Source organism: Sinocyclocheilus anshuiensis, unplaced genomic scaffold (genome assembly GCF_001515605.1).
Source record: "Sinocyclocheilus anshuiensis isolate Anshui unplaced genomic scaffold, SAMN03320099.WGS_v1.1 scaffold627, whole genome shotgun sequence".
NCBI classification, from domain to species: Eukaryota; Metazoa; Chordata; class Actinopteri; order Cypriniformes; family Cyprinidae; genus Sinocyclocheilus; species Sinocyclocheilus anshuiensis.
The window spans coordinates 1,799,750-1,826,472 of NW_015549703.1; the positions used below are offsets into that span (position 1 = coordinate 1,799,750).

At 36.8% G+C, this 26,723-nt stretch overlaps 1 protein-coding gene across 1 annotated transcript in view; it reads right to left on the bottom strand.

Moving 5' to 3' along the window:
* The window catches only part of LOC107660611 (carbamoyl-phosphate synthase [ammonia], mitochondrial-like), a 50,703-nt gene that overhangs the window by 5,210 nt on the left and 18,770 nt on the right, over positions 1-26,723 (bottom strand). Inside the window, 12 exon segments of the mRNA XM_016449971.1 lie at positions 490-619; positions 2,145-2,257; positions 2,389-2,448; positions 4,431-4,529; positions 5,151-5,225; positions 12,188-12,358; positions 12,655-12,744; positions 13,492-13,599; positions 15,756-15,833; positions 17,588-17,663; positions 20,001-20,068; positions 22,084-22,278. Of these exon segments, the coding sequence (XP_016305457.1) occupies positions 490-619; positions 2,145-2,257; positions 2,389-2,448; positions 4,431-4,529; positions 5,151-5,225; positions 12,188-12,358; positions 12,655-12,744; positions 13,492-13,599; positions 15,756-15,833; positions 17,588-17,663; positions 20,001-20,068; positions 22,084-22,278 (1,263 nt within the window).

Genomic DNA, 26,723 nt, shown 5'->3' on the forward strand with positions numbered 1-26,723 from the left:
GTGAGAGAGAGAGAGAGGGGGTCACATCACAGTGGAGTCAGCTGTCTTAACCGTGGCTTGTGTAATGCAAACACATACCAGCTTCATCACTGTCTGTCACGCGACTCTGTTCCCCTTTCGGGCTCTGTCTTTACATTTATTTTGAAAGCTGATGCTCGCGATTATGGTAAGGGGCGTTACATTTCTGACGAGTGCTTGCGGTGTTCGGCCAATCACAATGCACTGGGTCAGCTGGCCAATCAGAGCAGACTGCGTTTGTCGGAAGGAGGGACTTTGTAGAAAACGAAGCGTTTGAGAGAGGCGGGGCATAGAGGACCTACAATAATGTACAGTATTTGAAAAATAATGTGTTTTTTGAACATTAAAGCATGTCAACATATTCTGTTACACCAAATACACAAAATAATGATCTTTAAAAAAGCATCATATGACCCCTTTAATACTATAGAACAAAACTGAGTTATGATACATTTAAAAGAGAAGGCTGACCTGGAAGTTTGTTATAAGTGGTACTCCGTAATCCACCGCCATTCTGCGGATCTGGAAGTTGTCCTTAAGAAACTTGGTGTTGTTATTAGGTAAGTTGACCACAAGGTCAATGTGTCCTTCACCGATAAGTCTATTTAGAAACCAGAAAATGGAGTAATCCATAAAAAGTTAGAGATTTCAAATAGTACACGTAGTAATTTTTTGGTGCCCGTAAGGCAACCCTTTCAATACAAAAATAAACCAGATTTTATTAGGCTACTACAATTTGATTTTCATGTGGGTGCACATGATTTTAAACATATTTCAAAAGTGCTATACATTATTTAGGGTATACGCCTGTATACAAGTATCAAAAATGTTAATCATCTACTTAAATTCAAACCAGACACCAAACCTTAAACTGTGAACCCAAGTCTTAATAATGTATGTGAAGCTGTGTTAAAAGCGCCCTCTGATTAGTTATAAATGTGATCAGCTAAATCTGTGATCCATCTTTAGTAAACATCTCTTATTACAACAAAACAGTGTAATAAGACTGCAACCCTTGAGGGTAGATGGCAGACATACTTGAAGTATCTAGAATACACTTTCAGTGAAGGCATTTTGCTACGACAGAGCCGTGCACCAGAGCAGAATGCTAACAAGTGACACAAAGACGCCTGAATGCCTCAAAGGTGACTGGATCCTCTGTTGACAGACTTCTAGGGTCTCACGACAGCCGATCGGTGACTGTCACAGCTAAATGTTTCCGGTAAACAAAGCCAACAATCAGGGCATGAAAGCAGTACTATGTAATACAGCATACAGCGGTTGTAATACTAATATGTGGTCCTATGCAGTACTACTATAACAGTAGTGATGCTACTAAATTTTCATTAGCATGACAGTGCTATAACGGATTCGAATGAATGCTACACAAATGTTTGGGATCATAAAAAAAGTTAACACTTTAATTTAAGGACACATTAAAATATTTTAAAAAGTGACAACAAGGACATTTATAATGTTTCTATTTCAAATAAATGCTGTTCTTTTGAACTTTAGATTCATCTAAAGTGTATCACTGTCTCCACAAAATATTAAGCACCACACGTTTTCAACATTTAAAATAAATATTTCTTGAGCACCAAATCAGCATATTAGAATGTATATATTAACACATTCTGAAGGATCATGCAACACTGAAGACTGAAGTAACAACTGCTGAAAGCTTTCAGGTTTGTCATCACAGGAATAAATTACATTTAAAAATAAGGCATAAAACAGTTATTTAAAATAGTAATAATATTTCCCAATATTTTTGATCAAATAAATACAGCTTTGGAGAGACTTCTTGAAAAGAAAAAAAAAAAAAAAAAACTACCAACCTCAAATTGTTTGCACAATGAGTGTCATCACAAATTGCCAAAACTATTAGTTACAGAAAGTTTGAGAGCCTAATACTTAGTTTTCTAAAATGTGAATGAACATAAAATGGGAAAAAATATGTATTTATTAATTAGCCATTTTAATTTTTAATTGCAATTTATGATAATAATAATACATTTTATTTATATACCACTTTTAATAAACATTTTAAATATTTTATTTGAATATTTATAGCAATTGCGAGCCGTAATAAAAATAAAATGAAAAAAAAAAGTAAAAGTACTCACCTGCTTATGGTGGGTAAGGTTGTATTTTTGGTTTCATGGCTCGGCCAAGCAACAGGGATTGTTGGAACATCATTAGCATTGAGCCAAGCTGATGTACCCTCTGTGGCAAAGAGCTAAAGACAAATACAGAAGCATTTTTTTTTTTATCAATGCAAGATATAATCAGAGTGTCTGCAGCTGTTTTGTTGCTACATGATTTAATTAAACTAACTCAAACCCAATGAAGTGGATGGAAATAACTCGCCTTAAAGCCCTCCTCGTGAAGCTGATGAGCAGTGGACATGAAGTTAGGCCTGAATGAATGCTGGAGACAAAAACGTAAAATAACTGAGAAAGCAGAAAGAAAAAAATAGCCGGACAGAAAAAAAAAAAACATCAAAGCCAAAAGGTCAGGCAGTCTGTGTGGATGGGTGCAGAGCAGGAGACTATTTCTAGAAGAAAAGTCTTCCTCTAAGCACTTCCAGATCAATAGCGCAGCTCTGTGTTCACGGAGACTTAACCACGGGCTGGTAATCAGGCTTTAAAAAGCATGTCAGATCTGCAGTCCCCAGGTATGGCCATCAGGCAGGTAGCATCAGAACCGAGGGTTTGTTTCGAATGGGAATTTCATGCTCTCATTCATACCCGAGACTCCATTAGAACACAGTGCTGTCTGAGCATCGTCAATGACCCTGACAAGATATTTGATTTCCACGTTGAGAGTGGGCATGAATCGTAAACATCTGAGAGAGCACAGGAGGAAATGAAAGAGGGCATGCCGATGATGATATTACATCAAAACATAAAACAAAGCCCCTGAATTCCAGTGTTATAGTCAAGGCTTAAAATGGTGTGAACATCACAGTTACACCAAAGGAAGATGCACAATAAAATCATTTTGCCCATAAAAAAACATTTGAGGAAACGGATCAGAAAGTGCATTTTATTTTAAGCATTTAAAAATTTCTTTATAAAGCCTGTTTTATACAGCTCGTGCCTGCATCACAAGGTTGTCGCATTTCATGGAGTAACTTTTTCCAGTGAATATGTGTCACAGTATTCACCCCTTCGGGATGGTTATATGTTTATGTGCAGCTTTTGGGAGATTAACATGCAAAAACGCAACTGCTTTCTTATTTTAGTAGTTTTTTATGGATAATAATCAATTTTTGAGACACATTTGTTGAGAAAAATTTAGATCAATCAGTTCCAAGCAGTGCACTGAATATATGCATAATATACATTCAGATGAATTGCCTGTCACGACTGAATAATTGTCCGATTGTGGTTGTTTGATCCAAGTGCTTAAGATATCATTATTTAAGATACTGTCAATTATTTAATGACAGTACCGTATTGGCCCGAATATAAGACGACCCTGATTATAAGACGACCCCCCTTTTTCCCGATGTACCTTTTGGAAAAAGGCTTTTTTTCTCAGTAAAACACATTTTGTCTTCAATTATTTTCATATTGCATATTTTTCCTATTTTAATTTTTGTTTTGAAAGTATGGTAAAAAAACTGGTAAAATGTACCAACAATCACATTTAAAAAATATACACTTTTTGATATACCATTAAAAAAAAAAAAAAACAGGTAACCCATCTGAATTAGGACATTTAGGCTATCCATCTAATAGTAGCCTACCAAAAAACATCGTCTTATATTCGGGTCAATACGGTAATTGTGCCGTTTAAATGTCGATCTCAAAATGTCAGTTCATACAAAAAAAAAAGGTTTCTGAGTTTAATCAAACTGCTTTGTATTATATTATAAATTTGCCTTAATTGTACATGAATGCAAAATAATATTTGCAAGCTATGGTGGAGGGCAAGATTTTCAGGAAGAAACATCCTAACTTTCAGTCTGTTCAGAAGACTTAGAATACAGTGCACAAGTAATATTGACCATTTTCATAATACTATTATGGAGCTATTTGTAATTTTTGTAGCTTGACAAACCTGGTTGCCATTCACTTTCAGTGTATAGAAAAGAGCAGCCAGACCTCAGTTTTTAACAACGCAAGGGTGAGAAACGAACAGAATTTTTACGTCAATTCTTAAGCTCATACATGTGCACTTACTGCACTAAATATATTCAGGAATTGATTTCCTACTTGAAAACCTCATATTATAGCGTTTATCATTTTATGAAGAAATAACGACTTGCAAAAAACAACCTGCTCTGATCAAAACAAGCCAGAAATGTTCATGTTCTACTGAGTAAATCTGAGAGGATGTGATGCAGACAGTCCTCTGAGATTCAACCCTTGAGAAAAGAAGAAAAAAAAAAGTTTCTCCCTCACTTGAATCCCAATGAGAATCTCCTTCTGGGGAAGCTTGAATCCCGTAGAGAGCATGGCCTTCAGGAAGGCAGAGTAGATGTTTGGTCCAAAGCATGCCACCTGCAAAGAGAAAAGACAAGAGAAAAAACAAGAGCAAGAAAGAAATATCTTGATCTTTAAGATCATGAGCAAATCTGCAAATATTCATCACAGCACGCAGAAACTCCTGGATAAATTATTCATTTATCTCCATTAGCACAATATTCAAAGCCAAGGTGAAATAAATCAAACATATTAAAGATGTTGCTGAATGAAGGTAGACTGGTGTGATATTACAATTATGAAAAAACGGACAGAATGGGGCCATCATAAAATCTGGGGTGGAGATATTGTACTTCCTGTTCTAACACTGGAAATAAGTGCTGCACGATAAAAACGCTCCTCCTGCTTCATTGTCCTCCAGGCTGGTTTCTATGGTTTTCTCGTTGCCAGGGAGAGCAGGTAAACCGGCCTGTGTGGAAACATAAAAATACTCTTTGCTGGATTTGGACGGGAAAACTAGAAGTATGCGTCCATGAGAGCCACTGAACTAATAAGGCTACAATTGTTAACAATATGTAAATATTTATCCCTGACGGTGGGACTGCTCCCCAGCAACCTGAGAAGAAAACACAAGCTGGGGACACTTCAGATTTTATGACAGATGTAATGGTAATCAATGTGCCTGAAGCAGCTCCATACCTCTCCGGTGGAGGCCATCTCACAACGCAGGACAGGGTCAGCTTCTCTCAAGCGAGGCCAGGAAAACATAGGAGCCTAGCAAAGAGTATAAACATATTCAATTTCAAATAGAGGTCTTTCAATATGTTTTTTTTTTAACTGGCTGAAGCATATACATTACCATTCAAAAGTTTCTAAATGTTTTTGAAAAAAGTCTCTCATCATCAGGGCTGCATTTATTTAATAAAAATACAGTAAAAACAGGATATTAAAATAACTTTAGATAGATAGATAGATAGATAGATAGACAGAAAGTCCAAATGAACAGCATAAACAGCATTAAAATAACCCTTTTTGTAACATTATAAATGCCTTTCATTTATTTATTTATAATAATAATAATCTTACCCACCCCAAACTCTTTAAAATGATATATACACACAAATTATAACAACACAATTATGAATTATGTTAACAAATAAAATGTACAACAATTGGTTTATTATACTGCTGTAATATCAAAGCATTTAGAATGATTTTGCTACACATGTAGAACTGCAAAAGAAACCGTTTTCTATACATTTATGCAACTTAGTAGATGCAGGCTTCCATTTATTTAGAAAAGCCATCCGATACAAATGCTGTTTACTTCCTGACACTTATCTGTGAAGCATTATTGCTCAGTGCTTATCACGCATCCTGGGAACAAGAAAGCGAGAAAATGTATACAAGCCTAATGAAAGTCTAATGTTACAATTTTTAATATAGGGTTAATGGTTTCAAGAGCATTTGACATGTTAGGGTGGTTCTCACCAATCAAATGATATATGAGAACTTCTCATGTGAAAGTGTATGAGAAAATGGTAAACCTGCTACACCACTGCCACCCACAGGCCAAAACATTAGCAGACCTGAATCATCCATACCAGGGACATTCAAAACATCAGTTTGTGGAAGAGACAACAAACTCGAAGGACACAATGAAATGACTTAAATTGAGGTAAACAACCTAACATAACATAAGCAGAACACATATTTCAAAGAAGAAAAAAAAAGATGCTGGATGGATTTGGATAATGGGTGCTACTGAGTGTCGGTTTATAGAACATGGTGAGACTGTTAAAGTGAAATGTTTTGGAGCGGTTCGACTTCTATTCAAGCAGTTCGCGAGTGACGGGGCAAGCAGATTGCCCTGTGAGAAGTGACGTCCTTATCTCTCCAATTAAAAGCAGACAGATCCCATTAGCTGCACAGGGGACGCGGGACGCAGATTAACACGCCACCCCAGCCTCCACTGCAGAGCGCCACCAGGAGGAACTCATCCTTGAAGCCATCTAATCAGCCCTGGATAAGCCAGCCTCACTTACGCATGTAAATGCGAGAGAAGGCCGCACCGGCGGGAATAAACACAAGCAGCTTTGAATCGTTCTGGTATGGAAGCACTGTTGGCTGTTAATGTGGCAGGAATCCCAGTGGGCACCTCCACCAGGCTGAACTGTGGAGGTGAAGGACACTACTACTACTACTATTATTCCAAACCGGGCACCGTTCCAGAGTCAGTTCATCGTCATAGTAGATACATTATTTACTACTGAACCCCCTGAGGATTCACACTACCCTGCGAGGAGAATCCCAGAACATGAAGTAGCAAAGAGTGGTCTTCCCTATTACCAATTTATAGAGCTTCCTTTAAAGGCCAGTGGTTGGCATGGAAACCAGGCCTTCCTGGTCTCAATGGGTCACTGCATACATTACAAGAGAAAAATTGCAAATATTGTAACCAACAATCACATTGTATAATGCCAGGAGAAAGATGTAGAAAAACCAATGAGCAATTTTGTATTGGATCTTTAGAGGGATATCTGGATCATCTTCGACCGATTTCACAAAAACATGGTTCTGTGGTTAACGCGAGGAGCAGATTCCCGAACAAGGATAAGCACTTTCATGAAACACAAAGGAGTGTGTCCATGTTCTCTGACAAACTCAGACTGCTGTTGGATGAAGGTCAGCATGTAAGTGTAGCTGAGGAAGGCGGTACAGACTTCACATTTGGGGCTTGTTAGGCAGGAAGAACACTGTTTCTGAGATGCTACCCAGCTTGACAAAAGCAGAGGAAATATGAAGGAGGATAATGTACCGATGTGGACCCTGTCATATTTATTTATATTACCCTGCATATGACTACTCTGACAGAATTTAACTCTGTGCTCAATTAATTTAAGGTCCTTTTATCTTTACCACTGATTTTTACTTTTTCTTCGGTGCCACAGATCTGTTCACTCTCAATATGCCATACAATAAAGAAAGGGAAATTATCATAAATATTATGTATACATGTACACATGTTTTTCTCTCCGTTTTGGCCAACCGTCCACACTGAGACGGCGTTTTTGTCAAGGAAAATTGAGCTTTTTGAAAACATTCTCCAAAGTGGATACTTTTGAAAATGCCATTTTCGCGTTGTAGTGTGGTCTATGAAACGGAGGCTTTTGAAAACGATGACACGTTTAATCATGTGAAACATATTGTACCAATAAATATCTATGTTTATACCGGTATTGTGCCTACGGTTGGGTACCGAAACCCGGTATTACATACGTAACCGGTATGTACTAGAACCGAATCAGAATGCAGATTTCAGTGCCTCATTTCGGTGCCATGCCTGAGCGATCGATTGAAATATTTGTCCTCTGGTTCTCCAAAACGGACGTAAGAAGCATCATCACCGGCACCGCAAGTGAAAAATAATTTCCCGACTGAGAAAATGCACGTGAACTCAAGTCAGAAAACTGTAATATTACAAATCTAACAAATCTTTGTAGTAACGAGAGTGTCCGTGTTGTTTTCACATTCCGACTTAAAAGCAAAACTCTGGAAATGAGAGCATCCGAGGAGCGTGTGAATTCAGTAATTACACTTGCTCTGATGGCAGCAGGTAGCCTTCCGTTAACTAAGCTAAACATGCTTAGATTAAAATATTATAAATATACTTAATTATTATGAAAATACCAGAGATGGCTTGAATAACACCGGTAAACTATATTGTCGCAGTCGAGTGTTTATTGTCTTTGTTTTATCATTTAAAACATTTATATGTTCTGTTTACTCAGTTACAGCTATAAAGGTGACGCCTTTGTCCATATAAGGGATTTCCTGGAGGGTCATGAGATCACAGCTACTTCTGTGACTGGATATGTGGATTTTCTGTGCGAGGGCGCCCTCTGGCATCCAGTATGAATGAAACCGACATCGTGTGTTTATAGTGCTAATGGCCAATCCTTCATTTTTTGGGGAATTTATTTATTTATTTTTTAATAAGTATGGGTTCAGGCACCGTTTAGGCACTGGAACCGCTTTAAAAGTATCGATTTGGCACCGGTATCGAAAAAAAAAAAACGATACCCAACCCTACTCTCGTGCTTCAGGAAGGTTTAGATGTGGTGTTTAAACGGTTCTGATTATTTGCATACTGAATGTGGATTGGTCCTCCTCATTTACACTGATGACTGTAAAGCAGCTCGGTTTCCTTTACACCTCAAACTGTTAGCCTAGTTCTGTTGTCATATGATGTCTAACCCAACCCTAATTGTGCCTGTTATGTGCTATTCACTTTCACACTATTGCTACAGATGTGCTACTTTATACACTCTTCATGTCGCAGTCCTGCAAAGATGGCAAAATGTGACGGCAGTTGCATTTTAGATCAGACATACAATCGTGAGTGTGACCTGGATGCTTCAGTGTATGCCGAGTTTTTTTCCTAAATAAACTGATCCTGCCAGAAGAATTGCATGAAAATGTCTGTTCCGTCTGTATCATCTCATTGAGCTTTTTTGAGGCTTTACGCATGCGCAGTAAAGTAAAATGTAAAATTTTCTGACGTTTCAGTGTGGATGAGAAACTTTTGGAAAACGCTAGTGTGGACGGAGAGCGTTTTAAAATGAAAATGGCATTTTCAAATGTATCCGGATTAATGTAGACTTAGCATAAGAAACATTTATTATTATTATTATTATCAATCTTAAAAAAACAGTCGTGCTGCTTAATATTTTTGTGGAAATTAATATACTTTTTTCCTGATTCTTTGAATAGATATTTCAAAAGAACAGCATTTATTTGAAAATTGAAATAACATTATCAACATCTTGTGTGATGACTTGTGACTTGATTAATGATTAATGATTAATGACAATGATTAATGTGAATGCTGAATAAAAGAAAAATATGCACATGCAAAATATTATATTATATTATATTATATTATATTATATTATATTATTCCATTTGCTCTTGTTGGCGTTCAGGAAAATAAACAACTGACTTGTGAGATTTCATTCATGACATCTTTTTCTTATAGGAAACTGAAGAAAAAGATCACGAGAGATGCATTTGAAAAAGAGAGAGCAAGAGAATGAATCTTTAATCTTGCAAGAGAGTATAAATCCCCTATACGTCTCTCCAACAGAAACATCCAGTTAGCCGTTTAAAATTCCTCTCAGCACTAAATGAGGTATTTAAAACTTTGAGATTGGCAGGAGACGGGGATTATTCCCTTGTGATTGGCTCCTCTTTGCGGCTATTGCACTGAAACTCCTTGATCATTTCACAGGAAATTACTTTGGGAGAATTTAGACACCATTCAGGCGGCAAGTGTCTTAGATTCACGCAACTACTTTCACTCCTGAACCTGTGATACAAACCAGCACTAACACTCTACTAATTTCATTGTACAATCAATCAATCACTTTTAAAGCCGATTAACTGGCTTGTTCAGTAAGTAGTAACTAGTTACTTGAAAAGTAAAAAACAAATAAACCTCTAAACAGTAGGGATGTGAATCTCATGACTGAGGCCGATACGATACGCATCTCGATGCATAACCAATGATACGATACATTAAAGATACATATGAAGCAGCCACCAATGTGATGCGATACGATTCACCCCCTATTACGATGCAGTGCGATCCGATTTCGATTCGATTCGATTCAACACAATGCGATTCGATGCAATATGGAGAAAATATCACTTTTAATGCCTCGAGGCCTGTTTCATAAAACAAGTTAACCAAATAAGCCAGGCTTATTTCAGTTAGTTTGACTCATTGTCAAATTATTTGGTTCCATAAAGGAAATTTAACATAGGCCTAGATCAAGCTTAGTCACTGTGGCAACTTATGCTGGGAAACTAACCGGGTCTAAAGCAGGCTAACTGTCAGGCTAAGCTAAGCTCCTCTAACTCTGACCAACAGGAACACAATGATATTACCACTCTCTCACATACTATTATTTGACTTTATATATATATCATTTGAGCTTAGTAATTAGTACTGTAGCCTACTAGCTTACATTTAATTTACCCATTACAATAGTCCACGTACAGTTACTGCTATCATAAAAATACACTTTATATGTAGGTTTAAAATTCTACAAAAGACATTTAATGTCCCAAAAATTATTATATACATTTTTTTTAGCAAAATGTATATTTTACTAATTATTGCGCTCCTATTCGATTGCGCTCAGTCTGTTTAGTGCGCATGCGTGCAGCTGCGCTCGTTGCTCTCACATGCCTCGCCCACTCCTGACAGCAAAATGGATATATTTGCATGACTTTCTAACATTTACAGATGAAAAATATACATGTGACATGTCAGTTATGCACGGAGGAAAACACAACGTCTCAAATGGATTAAACAGCACAGATATATTCGCTGTTTGTCATGGTGGATTGATTTGATCCATGATCGACATTAAGGTCTGCTTAAGAATAAGCGTGCACAAATTAGTGAGATTGCGTGAATTTAATTGGTCTTTAATGGAACAGCTTTAGCCCCGATTGATTTGTTAGGTTATTTCAAGCCAGGTTTTGGACTTTAATCCCAGTTTTTCCTCGGGTCTCCATGGTGTTGTGATGCGTCATATTCACGCAGCAGCAGTGGTGATGAGAGAGCACGCTTGAGAAACAGTTTAGAGAGGAACAATCAATCTACATATAAAATTTTGGTCACTTTCTAAATAATAAAAGTATAGCGCATCCACTAGTAATTATATATAAATAAATATCTTCCCATCCCTACTAAACAGTATGTGGTATGTAATATTATGCTGGAAATAGGTATTAATGGGGGTTTTTTTGTGCTGGGCAACGATTAATCGCAATTAATCGCATCCAAAATAAAAGTTTTTGTGTACATAATGTGTGTTTACTGTGTATATTTATTATATATATATATATACACACACATGCATGTATACGTTTAAGAAAAATATATTATGTTTATATATCAAATATAATTATATATAATATAAATTATATGAATATATATATATATACACACACACACACACACACACGTAAATATTTTCAATATGCATAATAAATAAACACAATACACACACATATATTATATAAACAAAACTTTTATTGTGGATGCGATTAATCGTTGCCCAGCACTAGTTTTTTGTTTTTTTTTAAAGACTAATACTTTTATTCAGCAAGGTTGGATTAAATCATCTGATCAAAAGTGACAGTAAAGATTTATTATACAAAAGATTTCTGTTTTAAATAATCCTGTTATTTTAAACTTTTTATTCAAAGAACCCTAAAAGTCCTGAAAAATCTCAGTTTCTATTTCTCAGTAACTATTTTTAACATTGATAAGAAATGTTTCATGATCACCAGATTAGCAGAATGATTTTTAAAGGATCATAACACTGAAGACTGGAATAATGGCTGCTGAAAATTCAGCTTTGCCATCACACTCTGAAATATTATTACAATTTAAAATGACTGTTTTCAATTTTAATGTATTTTACAGTATTACTGTTTTACTGTATTTGATCAAATAAATGCAACCTAGTATAAAGATAAATATATAAATAAATATTTATATATATTTATTTTATTTGCCCATGTTTCATTTGTAATTTTCAGTCTATACACAAATTATACTTTTGATACATTGATAATATAAGCTACAATAAAAAGCATGTGCGCTAACTGCTAGTTCATAGCTCTAACCCACATTTATTTTACTTAACACACATACATACCTTAATGCCAACATAGTCGACTGGAATGATTGGGTTTTCTAGGGAGGGCAGACGAGACTCGTCCAGTGGCTCACCCACCATGACCCTGGTAGCCACATCGATGAAGTCCACACCAATAGTTTTAGAGACGAAAGGGAAAGATCGAGATGCACGCAGGTTACACTCGATCACCTGACACAGAAACACACGGTCCTGAGTAACCAGCAGACATTCCACAAATTACAATAAAGCTGAATAAAACCTCAACAGCTTAGCATGATTCATTTCTTCCTTACTATGACCCAATATTTTTCAGTAGAAAGCATAATTTAAAGTAAATAAAGAAGAAAAAATGGAAAGTAGTTCTAATAACTCTGGATCAAAAATGTTTCTAAATATTGTCGGTTCACTGGCCATGAAAAAGTAATGTTCAGATTCGTATCTTTTAAAGTCACAGACACATTTTTCATTAAGCACCAATAACTTACCATTACATCATTGCCCTTCACCAAAAATTGAGTGTTAAATGGCCCTGAAATCTCAAACGCCTTTGCAATTTTCTGTGTAGCAGTTTTCACCTAAAATAAAAAAAATATATAATAAAAATATATAAATAAAAACTACAAGTAATAATTCAAAAGTCTTTACGTACACACAGTCAGAAAACATCAATCACAGTCTGAGTTATGCATGTCCTCTCAAATATACAGCAATCAAATGTACATTTTAGGAAGCGCAGAAAGTTTAATATCAACTCTGATAAACCAAGGCAGCAGAAAAGAGAAGACTTTGATGGACTGCTGGCCCTCTCACTTTGCTGGGAATAAACACGTTTTGTCCGATTTGTTTTAAGAGGTGGATTTCACAAGCACACAGGCTATTTTTGACAGTCGGCTTTGATTCAGCTCATAGGAAAATGAAAAGTCACATCTGTGGCTCATGAAATACACAATCAAGACCACACTGAAAGAAACGTTAGATTAAAAATGACACCAGCAAATGTTTTGTGTAGCCAGAGTAGATTTTTCTGCACAAATTGGGATGTAACAGTAACAATGCAAATTTTAGTAATGGATGTTTCAGCATTATGTTTTTCATGAGGACAGAATTGCCACAGTCAAAAATGGGAAAAGGCACAATGTTTTAAAGACAACACCTAATGCAAAAACTTATTGTACAACAAATGGTGTACAAAAAAAATTGGATGAAGATTGAATAAATGTTAAAATGTGATGAAAAAGCAAAACAGCAAAAAATGTCTGCCTGGATAAGGCGCAAACCAGCTTCACACAGCAAGCTTTGTTGAATAAAAATGAAGTTGAGACCTTCTCCAGAGCTCCCTGGCTGATGGTCTGGGTGGGCAGTATGAGTGTGGCGTCTCCTGAGTGCACTCCTGCGTCCTCCACATGCTCTGTGATAGCATGAACCAGCACCTGTAAGCACAACCATACTTAAGGCTGATTTTAAAACAGCTGTTTAGCTATCATTTATTTCAGCTCATTTTACTTTTGCATTTTTCAAATCATAGATGGGCTCGTGTGTTTGATTGCACTTTTCCCAACCATCCACTGATTGCAATGGTTGCAACTTGATACATTTTGAAAGTGTTTTTACTTTAGTTGATGGTACTAACCTTTGTGTGTTATTGCAAAACAATATGCAAGTTTATGAATATACAAGATGAGACGAGCAACAACCTGTACCCTGAACTCCCAGTCACTTAAGCACTGAGTAATAGACTGTGGAAGTGAAATCAAGTCCTTAAGAGCTGGGACTAAAATGGACCATTTAGTTGCTCCTGTTAGCAAACATCAATTTCAAGGGGTAAGACTCATGTAATATGTTTTATGCAGAAAATTTTAGATGCGATTTAATAACTGATCACACACTGGAACTGGAATGGCTTCAGTTTAGGTGTGAGCAGTCGGATTTGTCCGTTTGTTCAGCCAAAAGGGATAGTTCAACCAAAAATGTCCATTCTGTCATCATTTATTCACCATAACTTAACTGCTGACAGTAGTCATAGTTGACTTCCACAATATTTCTTCCATACTATGGAAGTCAATGGCTACCATGAACTGTTTGATTACCAACATTCTTCAAAATATCTTCTTTTGTGTTCAACAGAAGAAAGAAACTTCTGGAACAACATGAGGTTCTGCATGAAGTAAATGATGACAATTTTCATCACACTTTATTTTAAGGTCCAATTCCCACTATTAAACTATTACCTATGACTTTTGCCTCAAACTCTTAATTACGGCTTGTTCATAGTTAGTAAGGTAGTAGTCTCAGCCTCAGACGTCACGCCCACAGACCGTTGGCTGAACGTCTGATGCATATGTTGCCGTGGCGCCAAACCCCCTCACGAAAGAAGAAAGCTGCCGTGTTTACAACTGTGACGATGAACGCTTATCAGGATCAAATAAACGCTGGATTCTCAAAAGTATGTGAAATATTTAGTTCACGGCATAGAATCTTTAAAAAAATGTCTGAGAGTTTTACACACCGGCCTGTTATTGTGGCGACATTTCCACGCCCCGAAACGTGACACTGAAACGAAACGAACTGTGATTGGTTGTTTGACATGTCGGTCAAAAAAAACCTGCCATGGATTCCAGACCTTCAGCCGTCAGTCTGAAGGTCTGGCTATGCGAGACTAACAAGGTAGTTGTTAAGTTCAGGTACTGGATAGGATTAAAGGAATAGTTCACCCAAAAATGAAGACTGTCAATTTACTCACCCTCATGTCGTTCCAAACCTGTAAGTTACTTTCTTATGTTGAACACAAAAGAAGATAATCTGAAAAATGCTGGTAATCAAACAGTTGTTGGTCCCCATTGACTTCCACAGTAGGGAAAGAAATACTATGGAAGTCAATGGGGACCAACAACTGTTTGAACCAGCATTCTTCAAAATATCTACTTTTATGTTCAACATAAGAAAGGAACTTACAGGTTTAGAATGACATGAGGGTGAATAAAGGATGACAATTTTGGTTGTCATTTTTTGGTGAAATATCCCTTTAAGGGATGTAGAATAAATATGGTTATGAGTAATATGTGCTTTATAAGTACTAACAAACAGCAAATATGTTAGTAATATGCCTGTTAAAAAAGCAACTAGTTGATAGTGACAATTGGTCCCTAAACTAAAGTCTTACCCAGTTTTCATTTTTGAGTGAACTATTGCTTTAAGATTATAATCACTTTAGTGCAAAAACTAGACATCACATTATAATCCTAATTTTACTTACCACAAAAAATATGTGATAAAGCCGTGATGAAACAAAAAGAGAAGGAACATACTAACAAGCATTTTTTAGACGGAAGCAGACTGAGCCATCTTTTATTTTTGAAGTGTTTTTTTTTTTTTTTTTGGTTGTCTTGTTTTTGTGTGTGGGTGTGTGGGAAAGCATAATGTTCTCAAAAGTCTTACACAATAAATTGTATCCTCTACACAATCAAACCACCACAAATCAAAATCTATTGTTCCATATTCTACGTTCAGATTTCCATTTAGTGCCTGATATAGTCATTTTACTAATTTTACACATTTTCTGTTGGAAAAATATTCTAGCATCTCTCACCTTGCCCATTCTGGCCACTGCATCCACCTCCACTTCTCTGGCACCTCGGACGAATTTAGTGATGACCACAGGATGATCCTGTTCCCAAGAAAATGCCGTAAATAACACTGTTGCTAAAAAAAAAGTCTCTTAAGGTCTCTTAAGAATACTGCAAAGGGCATTGAAAATACTGTATTGAAAATCTGATTCAAAGAGCCTTTCAAGGCTATAGCTGTACATTAACAAGGACAGTGTTTGTGAAGTGCTTCCCAGAATTGTTAACAGTCTCTTACAGCCACACCAACCTGAGCCTCATGCAGCACAGGGTCATTCTGTTACTTAAGTGAATAAAAGCATAATGCTTTGCAGAACTAAACCCTTCCACCCAGCACCTGTCTGAAAGACCGGTCTCTATTGCAATCTTATAATATCCATTAGTCATTTCACTGGCATTATAAGGCAAGCTGACAGACACTAAAATACGAATTTAGGTGGGAAAGTGAAGCTTTTAGGTTTTTAGATTTTCGTTGAATGAGGTACTGATGTACAGACGCAGATATTGATTATTTCAGCCTTTCACACTGTTTAGTTGACCTGTGTGGCAGTTGTATTGATATACAGTAAATAACAGGATGACCCTTTCGCGTGTATGTGGCTTGAATATCACAGAAATTAATTGCATTTTAAAATATATTTAAATAGAAAATATTTTACTGTTATTACTGTTTCACTGTGTTTTTGAACAAATAAATGCAGCCTTAGTGAGCAAGCTTCTTCCGGTCCCCAAACTTTTGAACAGTAGTATACAGAGAGTATGGAGAGACAGAATAAATAGTAAATACACTCATCTCTACCTGATGAAAGATGAACGAAAGCTAATTGAGTGCTGGAGAACATTATGTGTTCAGCTCAAGCCTTTTCATTTTACCAGAGCCATAAAAGGGTTCACAACTCTCTATAAATCTATATATATCATTGATCTGCACTGTTATAGGACTGTGAAGTAAAAGACCTCATGAAATCACTGTTGGAGTTCTGTGGCTTTTAGTTCACATCTGTTAGCATAGAGGCTGTCTATATGCCAAAGTCAAAGTCAGAAAATTTAACTTTTAGCATATTTTTTTTTTTTTACAAATGAACAGTCTTTGACTTTTAGCAAAATGGACTACAACATTGAATGAATTAGCGGAGGCATTGCTAAAATGCATTCAACCATTGATGAGGCATTTAACTTTATTTAACAACCTGCTATGCTTCACAGTAGAAAAAATGATTTTATGAAAATATTGCCATGTGCTGCAATACTTCAGTAGTTCTCTATATCCTGTAGCTACAAGTCTGAATCATTTACAAGCTCGACAATATAAAATCTAATTAAATTCATTTTTGCTAGTGATGGTAATTTTAAAAAATTATGGTGAAAAAATCTCAGTATCTTTCCTTGTGTACTCAGGAATGGCTCAATGATGGTGACAGTGATGGTAAAGCGGTTTTGCTTGACTCAGGAAAACTACTGCACTTTTAAGTGAAAAACTTTAAGGGGCAGCAGGAACAGATGAAAATCAATACTGGCTCTGAGGTACAGAAAAACTGGAGCTGCTGGAAATGTGCTTGGTCTGGTCTGTTTTTAAAAAATTAAAAGCTCTTTAGGGCATGTTTTCCTAAAGGGTGTGTATAGATAGGATGAAATGTAATTTCAAGAACATCATTCACTTGTGATAATGGCTAAAAAGGCTGCATGTTACATAATTCATGACTGAGCTTTTGCATGATTCATGTGGCAAAACCAACATGCTTCCCATTATGTTATTTATGCTGCAAACGGGCCAAATGGTTAAATGTGCAGATCTCACCTGAGACACCTGCGTGGCTTCCTCCAGGAAACGTTTCATCTCATCTTCACCATACACCACATTCATAGCTGAGCCACTGGAAACAAAAGATTCTCATCATTCATCACTCTGACATTTAAATGAGCCCATCAGGAGACAAAAAAACATGATTCGATGGTTGTAGAGTCAAACCTAACAGACGGAAAGATATGTAGAGTTGTGTAAATGAAGAAAGGAAGAGAGAAAAAGCAAACTAGAGAAATATATTTGGGTCAGCTGTTCCTCAAGGCGATCAGCACTGAATGTGTTTCAAATAGAGAGAAAAAAATATGGATTTTTTTTGGTGATTTTAATGGCATCAGCCCTGCAGCTAACGTTTGTGGCTTAGCCAGATGTCTAACAGCTGCAGAAGGGAAACTGCACCTGATCAAATGATCATCCACATATATTGTTCATATACAGTGGGTACGGAAAGTATTCAGACCCCCTTCAATTTTTCACTCTTTGTTATATTGCAGCCATTTGCTAAAATCATTTAAGTTAATTTTTTTTCCTCATTAATGTACACACAGCACCCCATATTGACAGAAAAACACAGAATCATTGACATTTTTGCAGATTTATTAAAAAAGAAAAAATTTAAGGGGGTCTGAATACTTTCCGTACCCACTGTATATGGACATGTCCATAGAACAATTTTGGGTTGTGTGTGCACCTTTTTTTTTATTAAAGAAATCAATACTTTTATTAAGCCAAAAAGTTCATTTTAAACTCTGGTTGCATCCCATAATAAAATATTACAGCAGGTGATCACTGCTTACCTTTACACTATTTAACTGTTACTCAGCAATATGTTTCACAAACACATCAAAATACAGTGAACAGAGAGACAAGTGGGAAATATACTGAGACAGCCCTAAGCTCTCTTCAGTATGAAGCGTTCCACGGTCCAGATGAACTGGCAGTGTTTCTGTCAGGTTCTGTGTCCGGAGCTGCAGTCCCTGAGAGTCTCAGCCTCAGGCACGGGTTTAGGCAATATAACAATGCCAAACCACAGCTGGCACCAATCACCCACAGAAACACAGAGCAGGACTTAAAACACGGGTCTCAACTGAGCAGCTAAGTGGTGATGGAGTCACACAGGGCAGTAAATATTCAAATGAATGAAAGAAGTAAAAAAAATGGCCTAGTTTTGGCAGCTGGGTTTTCTTGAAAACTAAAAGCAAATCACTGTCTCTGCAAGAGACTGTATTGTATGTGGGTGTTGATTTATACCCTAAAAGGTATAAGGTTTTGCTAGTGATAAATAAATGTGCTAAAGCACTTTACTTTCATTTAGCTTTAGTTTCATATGTTTTCAGTCTGGTTGCAAGATTGAAAATTTGTGCTCAGCGCCTTCCACTGATATCTATTAGCTTCACAATTGCCATAATATGAGTCTCTGTATTTTGACTGCTGTGGTTCCCTGAGGAAAAAAAAGCTCTAATTTTCTCTCAAAACAGACAGTAACCTTTGAGGCAACATCTAATGAGAACAAAGAGAAAAGTGCTCCACTGATGAAAGTGCTTTTATGATTGAGATGTGTATTGGGTAATGGTTAAAAGCAGAATTTTTTTAGCTATTTCTGTGTGCCCTCTTGCTGCACGGCGGACTGGGCGCCTGGTTTAAAAGGAACCTAATTTTCTCATTGCGGCACTCAAAATAGATGCCTACTGTCTGATTATGTGCAAATTAGCTGTTCAAATCCTGCCAATCTGAGAGTCTTATAATGTGGGTGAATTGCATATTACCCAAGATTTCTACAGGCCATCATTGAGAAGCCTGACGTGACATTTCTCTGCTCCTGACAAATCAGCAGTTGACTGCTTTACACTGACTGATGTCTACTTTCATTTGATTCAGGGCGGTCTACTTATGAACATGGGAGAGCTATTAATGGAATCAAAAATGAAAACTTTTTTTTTTTGGTCTGAAACATTCACTTTGGTCTTTTCCATACGATGACAATTCATAGTAGCAGAAAGGGACCATATTTATGTGAGGAAAATTTTATTTTTCATCATTACTGTTGTTATTATTAATTCAAATAATTAATTCACTGAAAATTATGCCCTATGGAGCTGTTAATCGTTGGATTAGAGAATCACTCTTTTGAGCCGATTTATTTTAAATACACCCTTTGAATGATTCACTGCTTACCTTTACACTATTTAACTGTCACTCAGCAATCTGTCACCAATCAAGTCGATTTGTTCAGTAACTAATCCAACTGCAGTAGTTTTCAATCTCTGGAGGGAAAGATTATTAGTGAAATGTGATTACATTTTTGGCTTTTCATCCCACAAAAGCTGCCAAAGAGATACAAAAGCATCACATGGGGAGTCAATTCCGTACTGTGATTGTGTCCTGAATTCACCGTTCCCCTTGTACTCACCTCAGAACATAGGATGGCCGCAGGAGGCAAGGGTAGCCCACAGTACTGGCAAAAGAAACAGCATCCTCCTGAAAAAGACAAAGTTAGATATCTCTTTGCAATCAGCTGCACGGCATCACCTAGTATGTGTTGAAGATGAGGTCAGGCTTCTTGTGCTCTGTTCTCCATTTGAATCCCAGACTGTGGGCAAAGGGCCAGACAATTACCATTGACCACATCTATTCACCTTACTTTTAATGCTTTGTGAACTGGCTACTTCACAGAGAGAAAAACTATAAGATTGAACAACCCTGTATTGGAGCAAACGGTTATTAGGAAGTGGAATTATCTTTTGCCAAACGTATTGGAGAAAATACTGCCTAACTAAAGCTAAAATGCATCCATAAAAGCATTATATTGTACAAATCTAACATTAAAATTAACATCCAAGTATCCATTTGAGAGCTTACAATATAGGGGTGGATCAACTAAAAAAAAAATCTAATTTCATCTGTACCTCATACCTCCAGTTTCACAGACAAAGCTTAAGTACATTACTTAACATTTTTGTAAGTCAACCCAGAAGTTAGCATCACCCCATTTCCTTCAGTAATAAGACAGGCTACCAGTTGGATTATTGGAGTTAGAATAGTTTGCAAGAAACACTAGGAGGCTGTAAAATACAGACTAATAAGTGGATATTTTGGAGAGTTGGAGTGGAGATGAGTGGAGAGTTTTTCTGTTTGGCATGATGATGTTTAATATCCCGACAACCTCTGTAGTCCCAAATAGCCATTGGTTAGTATCTTTTTAAAAGCGCATAAAAGCTTACTAAAAAATCTTACCGATTTATTTTAATTTGTAGTATAAAATATTACATATTTTTAAGTTATCCACGGACCTTATTTTGGGCATTTAACCAAAACCCATTCTAAAAACCTAATGACTTTCTGAGAATTCTTTAATCTTTTATTTTGCTAAGCTCATCTTTTTTGTACGACTAATTCTCCAACACAATACAATTGAAAGAAAACCCATTGACTTTTGGACAATGGAACCATAAATGCAAAAATACTAACTCGTTTCTGAGTTTTAGGACTTATTCCTACAGCACTCTATTGTACAGCTTTAAAAAATTTGGAATACACTGCATGTGATGTTTGGACTACTTTTATGGTGCTTTTTTATTTTTTGTAAATTATATGGAAAACAGGAGTGCAGGTTTGGAACGACACAGCGATGACTAAATGCTGACTGAATTTTCTTTTTTTTTTGTGAACTCTCTCTTTAACAAAGCAGGAAATGCTGTGTGACATAAGGAAGCAACCATATCCTCTCTCCTCACCTTTCCTAAGCACTAGCCTTCTAGCCAGAAACAGCACAGTGAGTAAACCGCAGAATCCCAAAAGATTCTGCTGATCTCTACTGCCTTTCTGGCTAGTTTCAACAACAGGGAGACCATTAAAATGCTGGATGTACCCTCAGCAGCGAGACAGAGACCAGCGGAGGGTGAGTGGGCAGCGCCGTGGGGCAGAATGCCCTCTTTCTCCCCCCTTCATCACACTTACTTCAGCTCTTCGCTTCCATGGCCCGGGGCAAGAAGGCTGGATGTAGCTAACGGACGAACGAGCATGCTTCCAGTCAACATGTTTCAGCACTTCTAATGTTTGCTGTTTGAAAGCACTCTGACACCTCTGGAGTATTGGGGTGAATGCAGCATTTGTAAAAGTGAAAAGTCTGGAAATGCAACTATATTGGAAGAATGTCTGCACTTGTGTGAGTGGGCGATTTCTTAAAAGCCTAGAATGAACGGAGCAATAAATGATTAATTAAACAAGAAAATGCATAAGTAAAGCGGGTGGTGTTCACGATTACTGCAAAATCACATCTATATTACTCAACTGACCCAAATCAACAAACTCCAGCAAATCCTGTCCCTTTTATCCTTGAACATGATGTGAATCATCAAGATAGCGGCATACAGAATTATTATTTAGTGGTTCAATTAAAAGCATTTGAAATTAAGAACCAGTAACAACACCCCTTTCATCTCTCCTGAAATAAACCACAGATGAAGGTTGTTGTGAAGTGAAACTGGCCTTACCAGTGAGCTGAGAGCCCTCCACGGGGCCTGGCCTACACCCAGATCATCCAGTATGGAGGAGAATACAGATCTCTCTTCTGCACGATCGATCTGAAGAGGACTGGTTCCCAGAATCTTCACCCCGTTCAGGTGCAGGGGCATGGCCAGGTTATTGGGGATCTGCCCACCTACAGATACTATACAGCCGGTGCAGCCCTGTGGAGGGATGGAAAGTCTCTGGAGTCTTAGTCTTGCATGAAACACTTCTGACTATCACCAGAAATCCTGATCCACACTGTAATGTATTCTGGTCAAGAACAGCCCACATAAATGGAAAGAAACGTCTGACTGGAATGTAAAGTGACCATAAGGTGAATAATAAAGACGCACAAACAGGAAGGACATAAAAAATAAAAAAAAAAGTAATTCAAATAAAGGTTTTGGTGAGAAAATGAGAAAACTGTTAGAAACTGCATATGTATAGACCCTGATTAAAGACATATTTATAGTTTTTTTTTTTTTTTTAAAGATGTCAACTTGTGCACACCAAGGTTCCATTTATTTGATCACAAATGCAGTAAAAACAACAATTTTGTGACATTACTGCAATTTTTATTTTATTTTTCAACTATTATATCTTTTTATGGCAGTCTGAATGCAAGCAGCGTACGCTATTCTGTGTCAGCCGCGACACAAGGATACGTTTTCTACGTGTATTTACGCTTTGATTTGAACGAAAACAGCACATCCGTGCAGCGCGGCTGACACAGAAGAGCGTACGCTGCTTGCGTCCAGTGGTTATTCTCCAAAATGACGCTACGGTGATGCGGAGAGACACAAAGGATACGAATTGTTGAATAAAGTCTTTATTTTTGTTTTCTTCGCATATAAAAAGTATTCTCGTCGCTTCATAACGTTACGGTTGAACCACTGATGGCAGATGGACTATTCTGACGATGTCTTTCATACGTTCCTGGACCTTGACAGTGTAATTTACTTGGCAGTCAATCGGACAGTCACAAGCCTCCCGGTTTTCATCCAAAATATCTTTAATTGTGTTCCGAAGACGAACTAAGCTTTTAGGGGTTTGGAACAACATGGGGGTAAGTGATTAATGACAAAATTTTCATTTTGGGGTGGAGTATCCCTTTAAGTTTGAACCTATATACCTCCATATTAATAACAGTCGGAGTAATTCACGATCCGTAAACTCTCAGGCATTGGCTATTGTCTCTATTTTGGGTATGTCCTTTATGCCCGCCTTGCCAAAATGTGGGGAGCTTGAAAAGGGGTTGAAATATTTTAAAGCTGAATTTTCGGGAGTCATTACTCCAGTCTTTGGCATCACATGACACTTTAGAAATCTAATATACTAATTTGGTGCTTAGGAAACATTTCTAATTATTATTGCAATTGACAACAGTTGTGCAGCTTCATTTTTTCCAGGATTCTTTGGTAAATAGAGTTCAAAAGTTCAAATGAACAGAATTTATTTGAAACAGAATTTTTATTGTAAGTGTGTCTTTACTGTCACTTTCCAGCAGTTTAATGCATCCTAGCTGAATTAAAGTATTAATTTGTTTACAAAAACCCTTACTGACCTCAAACTTTTGAATAGTAGTGTAGTAGTAGTAGTGTATTTACATGGTGCATTTGAGACCCACCTTAGTCTTTGCGACACAAAGGCACTGATCCACCAATGAAAATGACTACTGTATTTAGACAATCTTACAGCTCAAATAATAAAGTTTTTACTGCCTAAATTGACGCACTTTGACAAAAAAGCTTAAATTTCTGCTTTCATTGTATGCACTGTAAATGCACATCCTGTCCTGTTTTACAAACTGACGGAGACTAAATGGTCTGTAATAAATCTACACCATGACAAAATTACTGTCAATAGGCATTCATTATATTTCTATAAAGCCCAATTATTCCTTTCAGTAATCATACATCTACCAAATGACAAGTGCTTTTTATAATTACAGTTTCAACTCTACAATTTAACATATGACTGATTGTATCCGTCCATGACCAAAGACTACAAATAGAGCTACTTATGAATTCAATAAGGCTTGCTTCATCCTCTAATATGACAGAAAATTTGTTTTAAGCAAAGGTTTTAATCTGAGTGCTGTTTTAACAGAAATGACTATAATCATTTCTCATTCATTGCATGAATTCACAATGATTTGCATTGCTCAATCTAGACTCTCATCCGCTGATGTTGCCTTTCTCTCCGTTTCAGGGATGAGCTGTGGACCCAGGAGCTGACCCTGGGACATGACATGGCATTATTTTACGGTCTGAGAACGGTCATATATCTTCTGATCCCATTCATCACGTTCCGATGGCAACCACATGTATGCGCACTTCAACATTCATACACGGTTCTCTCCAGGTTTATCAGAGCACGCTAATGTGATGGTAATAAACCGCTACACAGCACCTGGGAATTTATTACAACCTCTGAGCATAACAACAAACACTTGATCAACCCATGCTTTAATCACCACTTTAACTAGCTTATAATGTGTCTGAATGGAAAAGTCAATGGCTGTTAAAGAGGTCAGGTTTTGCATCGTCAGTGAAGACTTTAGTGGCTCCATCTCTATAAAGGGAATAGAAATGAGCTCACCACACACCGCTTAGATGCATAGAGGCATTTCCTGGTTAGTCTCTTGAGATAATGGCATCTAGGTCCGAAGCTGCATAAAACAGCATTATTTTCTCTGTATAGAGAACATTCTCACAATATAAATTTGAATCTTTTCACTCAGAGGTTGTTAAAGGTGTCATATGATGCTATTTCAATTGTTCCTTTCTCTTTGGAGTGTTACAAGCTCTTGGTGCATAAAGAAGATCTGTAAAGTTGCAAAGACTAAAGTCTCAAATCCAAAGAGAAAATGAATCCGCATACTCGAGGCCTCCGCTCACTCAAGGCCACGGTGTGTGATGCTGTTTCGTTGTGAAAGTGAAACTACTTTGTTTGGCCTTCCAAAAGAGGACACGACTAGAAATCAGTGGTTAAGTTGTATTTACAACACTGTTCCAGAACAGTTTAACCCAAATAATGTTCCCAAAAAATAATGTTCTTTTTAGCAGCATCAAATGACCCCTTTAAGTGATGGTATATGATTCTGTAGCAGTGTGATTTCAACTTTATTCAACAATTTTAGTTGCCAAAATCCCGGTGAAGAACTGCTCTTCACAAAATACTGAAGAATGACCAATCACAGAAGTTTGTTACCATGGAAACAGAACTGCAGCAAAATAGCTTGGCAGCGACTGCTCATTCCCAGAAAACTTTTCAAATGACATAAGTATAGGGCTGCTGAGTACGTATTATATATAAAAATATCGCAAATAATCGCAAATGTACAAATCACAATATGCATTTGCATAGCAAACCAGTGTGAGGAAATATGTCATCTATGTTGTTTATATCACTTTTTAAATATAATTTCAATGTATTTTACACACCTACAGCATTGTATACAGCATTTCATATTATTTAACAAGTTATCACATATCATATTTTTCTTCATTATCATGCAGCCCTAAAAATGGTTATAGTGTTAATAACAAAGCTATTAACAGTATACTGTACTATCTATCGTATTGCATTTTTGGATCTGCATGCTGTAACATGCCAGCAAACATACCATATCAGCATTTACAGCAGGAATAATACAGAATAGTAGTACGCTATTCTGAACATAGCATATCTATTTTTCTGGTTTTCAAAAACATTTAATGCTTAGAATCAAATGCTGTAATGTTGTGATTCCTTTTGAAATGCCTATGAAGAAAAAGAATGGGAAAACTATTTCAAGAAGCAATGCAGTTGTGCTTGAATATCACTTTCAAAATGTGATGAGATTTTAAAATGCCAGTCCAGGCATTAAAGAATTCATATGCAGTGGAAACACATGATGTTGTTTGTATAGCACTGGCTGCATAAACAGTCTAACACTAGCGGCGGCAGCAGTGGAGTTAGTCCTGCTGTGATATTCATATTAAGACCAGTCGGGCTCTTGTCTACAGTCACACATTGCTGAACATCACAGAAGAAAATGAGGAATTGCTCGCATTCTACAGACTGTCTGCTGCCGGTTTTATAAAGGACACTGCTACTTTTTCAGCAGTGGAAAAAAAAAAATAACAACTCTTCAGACACAAGATAACAGGGGAGATTGGAAAATTGTATTAAGCAGGTTATTTCTTATGAGGCAGGGAACAAAATGGGGGAAAATCTATTTCTACAGCTCAAAAATGGTAGCAGGCAGCCTGATAAGATCAGCAACATTTTTTGGGACGCAAGTGTGGTGAACAAAAATAGGTTTAGTATAACGTCAATGCATACGCTTCATATTAGGCTTTACAATGCCTGTACCATTATTGGAACAATACTATTTTCCCTACAATGTCAAAATATTTTAACTACGTAAATAATTATGTCCACCAAACCAGTGTTACTGTTAACAATTAAAAAAAATATATAAAGACTGATATACAGAGATCATGCAATCCTTATAAATAGTGATATTAAAACATTTTAGGAATAATATTAAGAAACGTGCATTGTGCGATGAAGAAACAATGCAAATAATGTTTATATCAGTAAGTCTTATGTGATATGTCAATAAATATTCTAATGG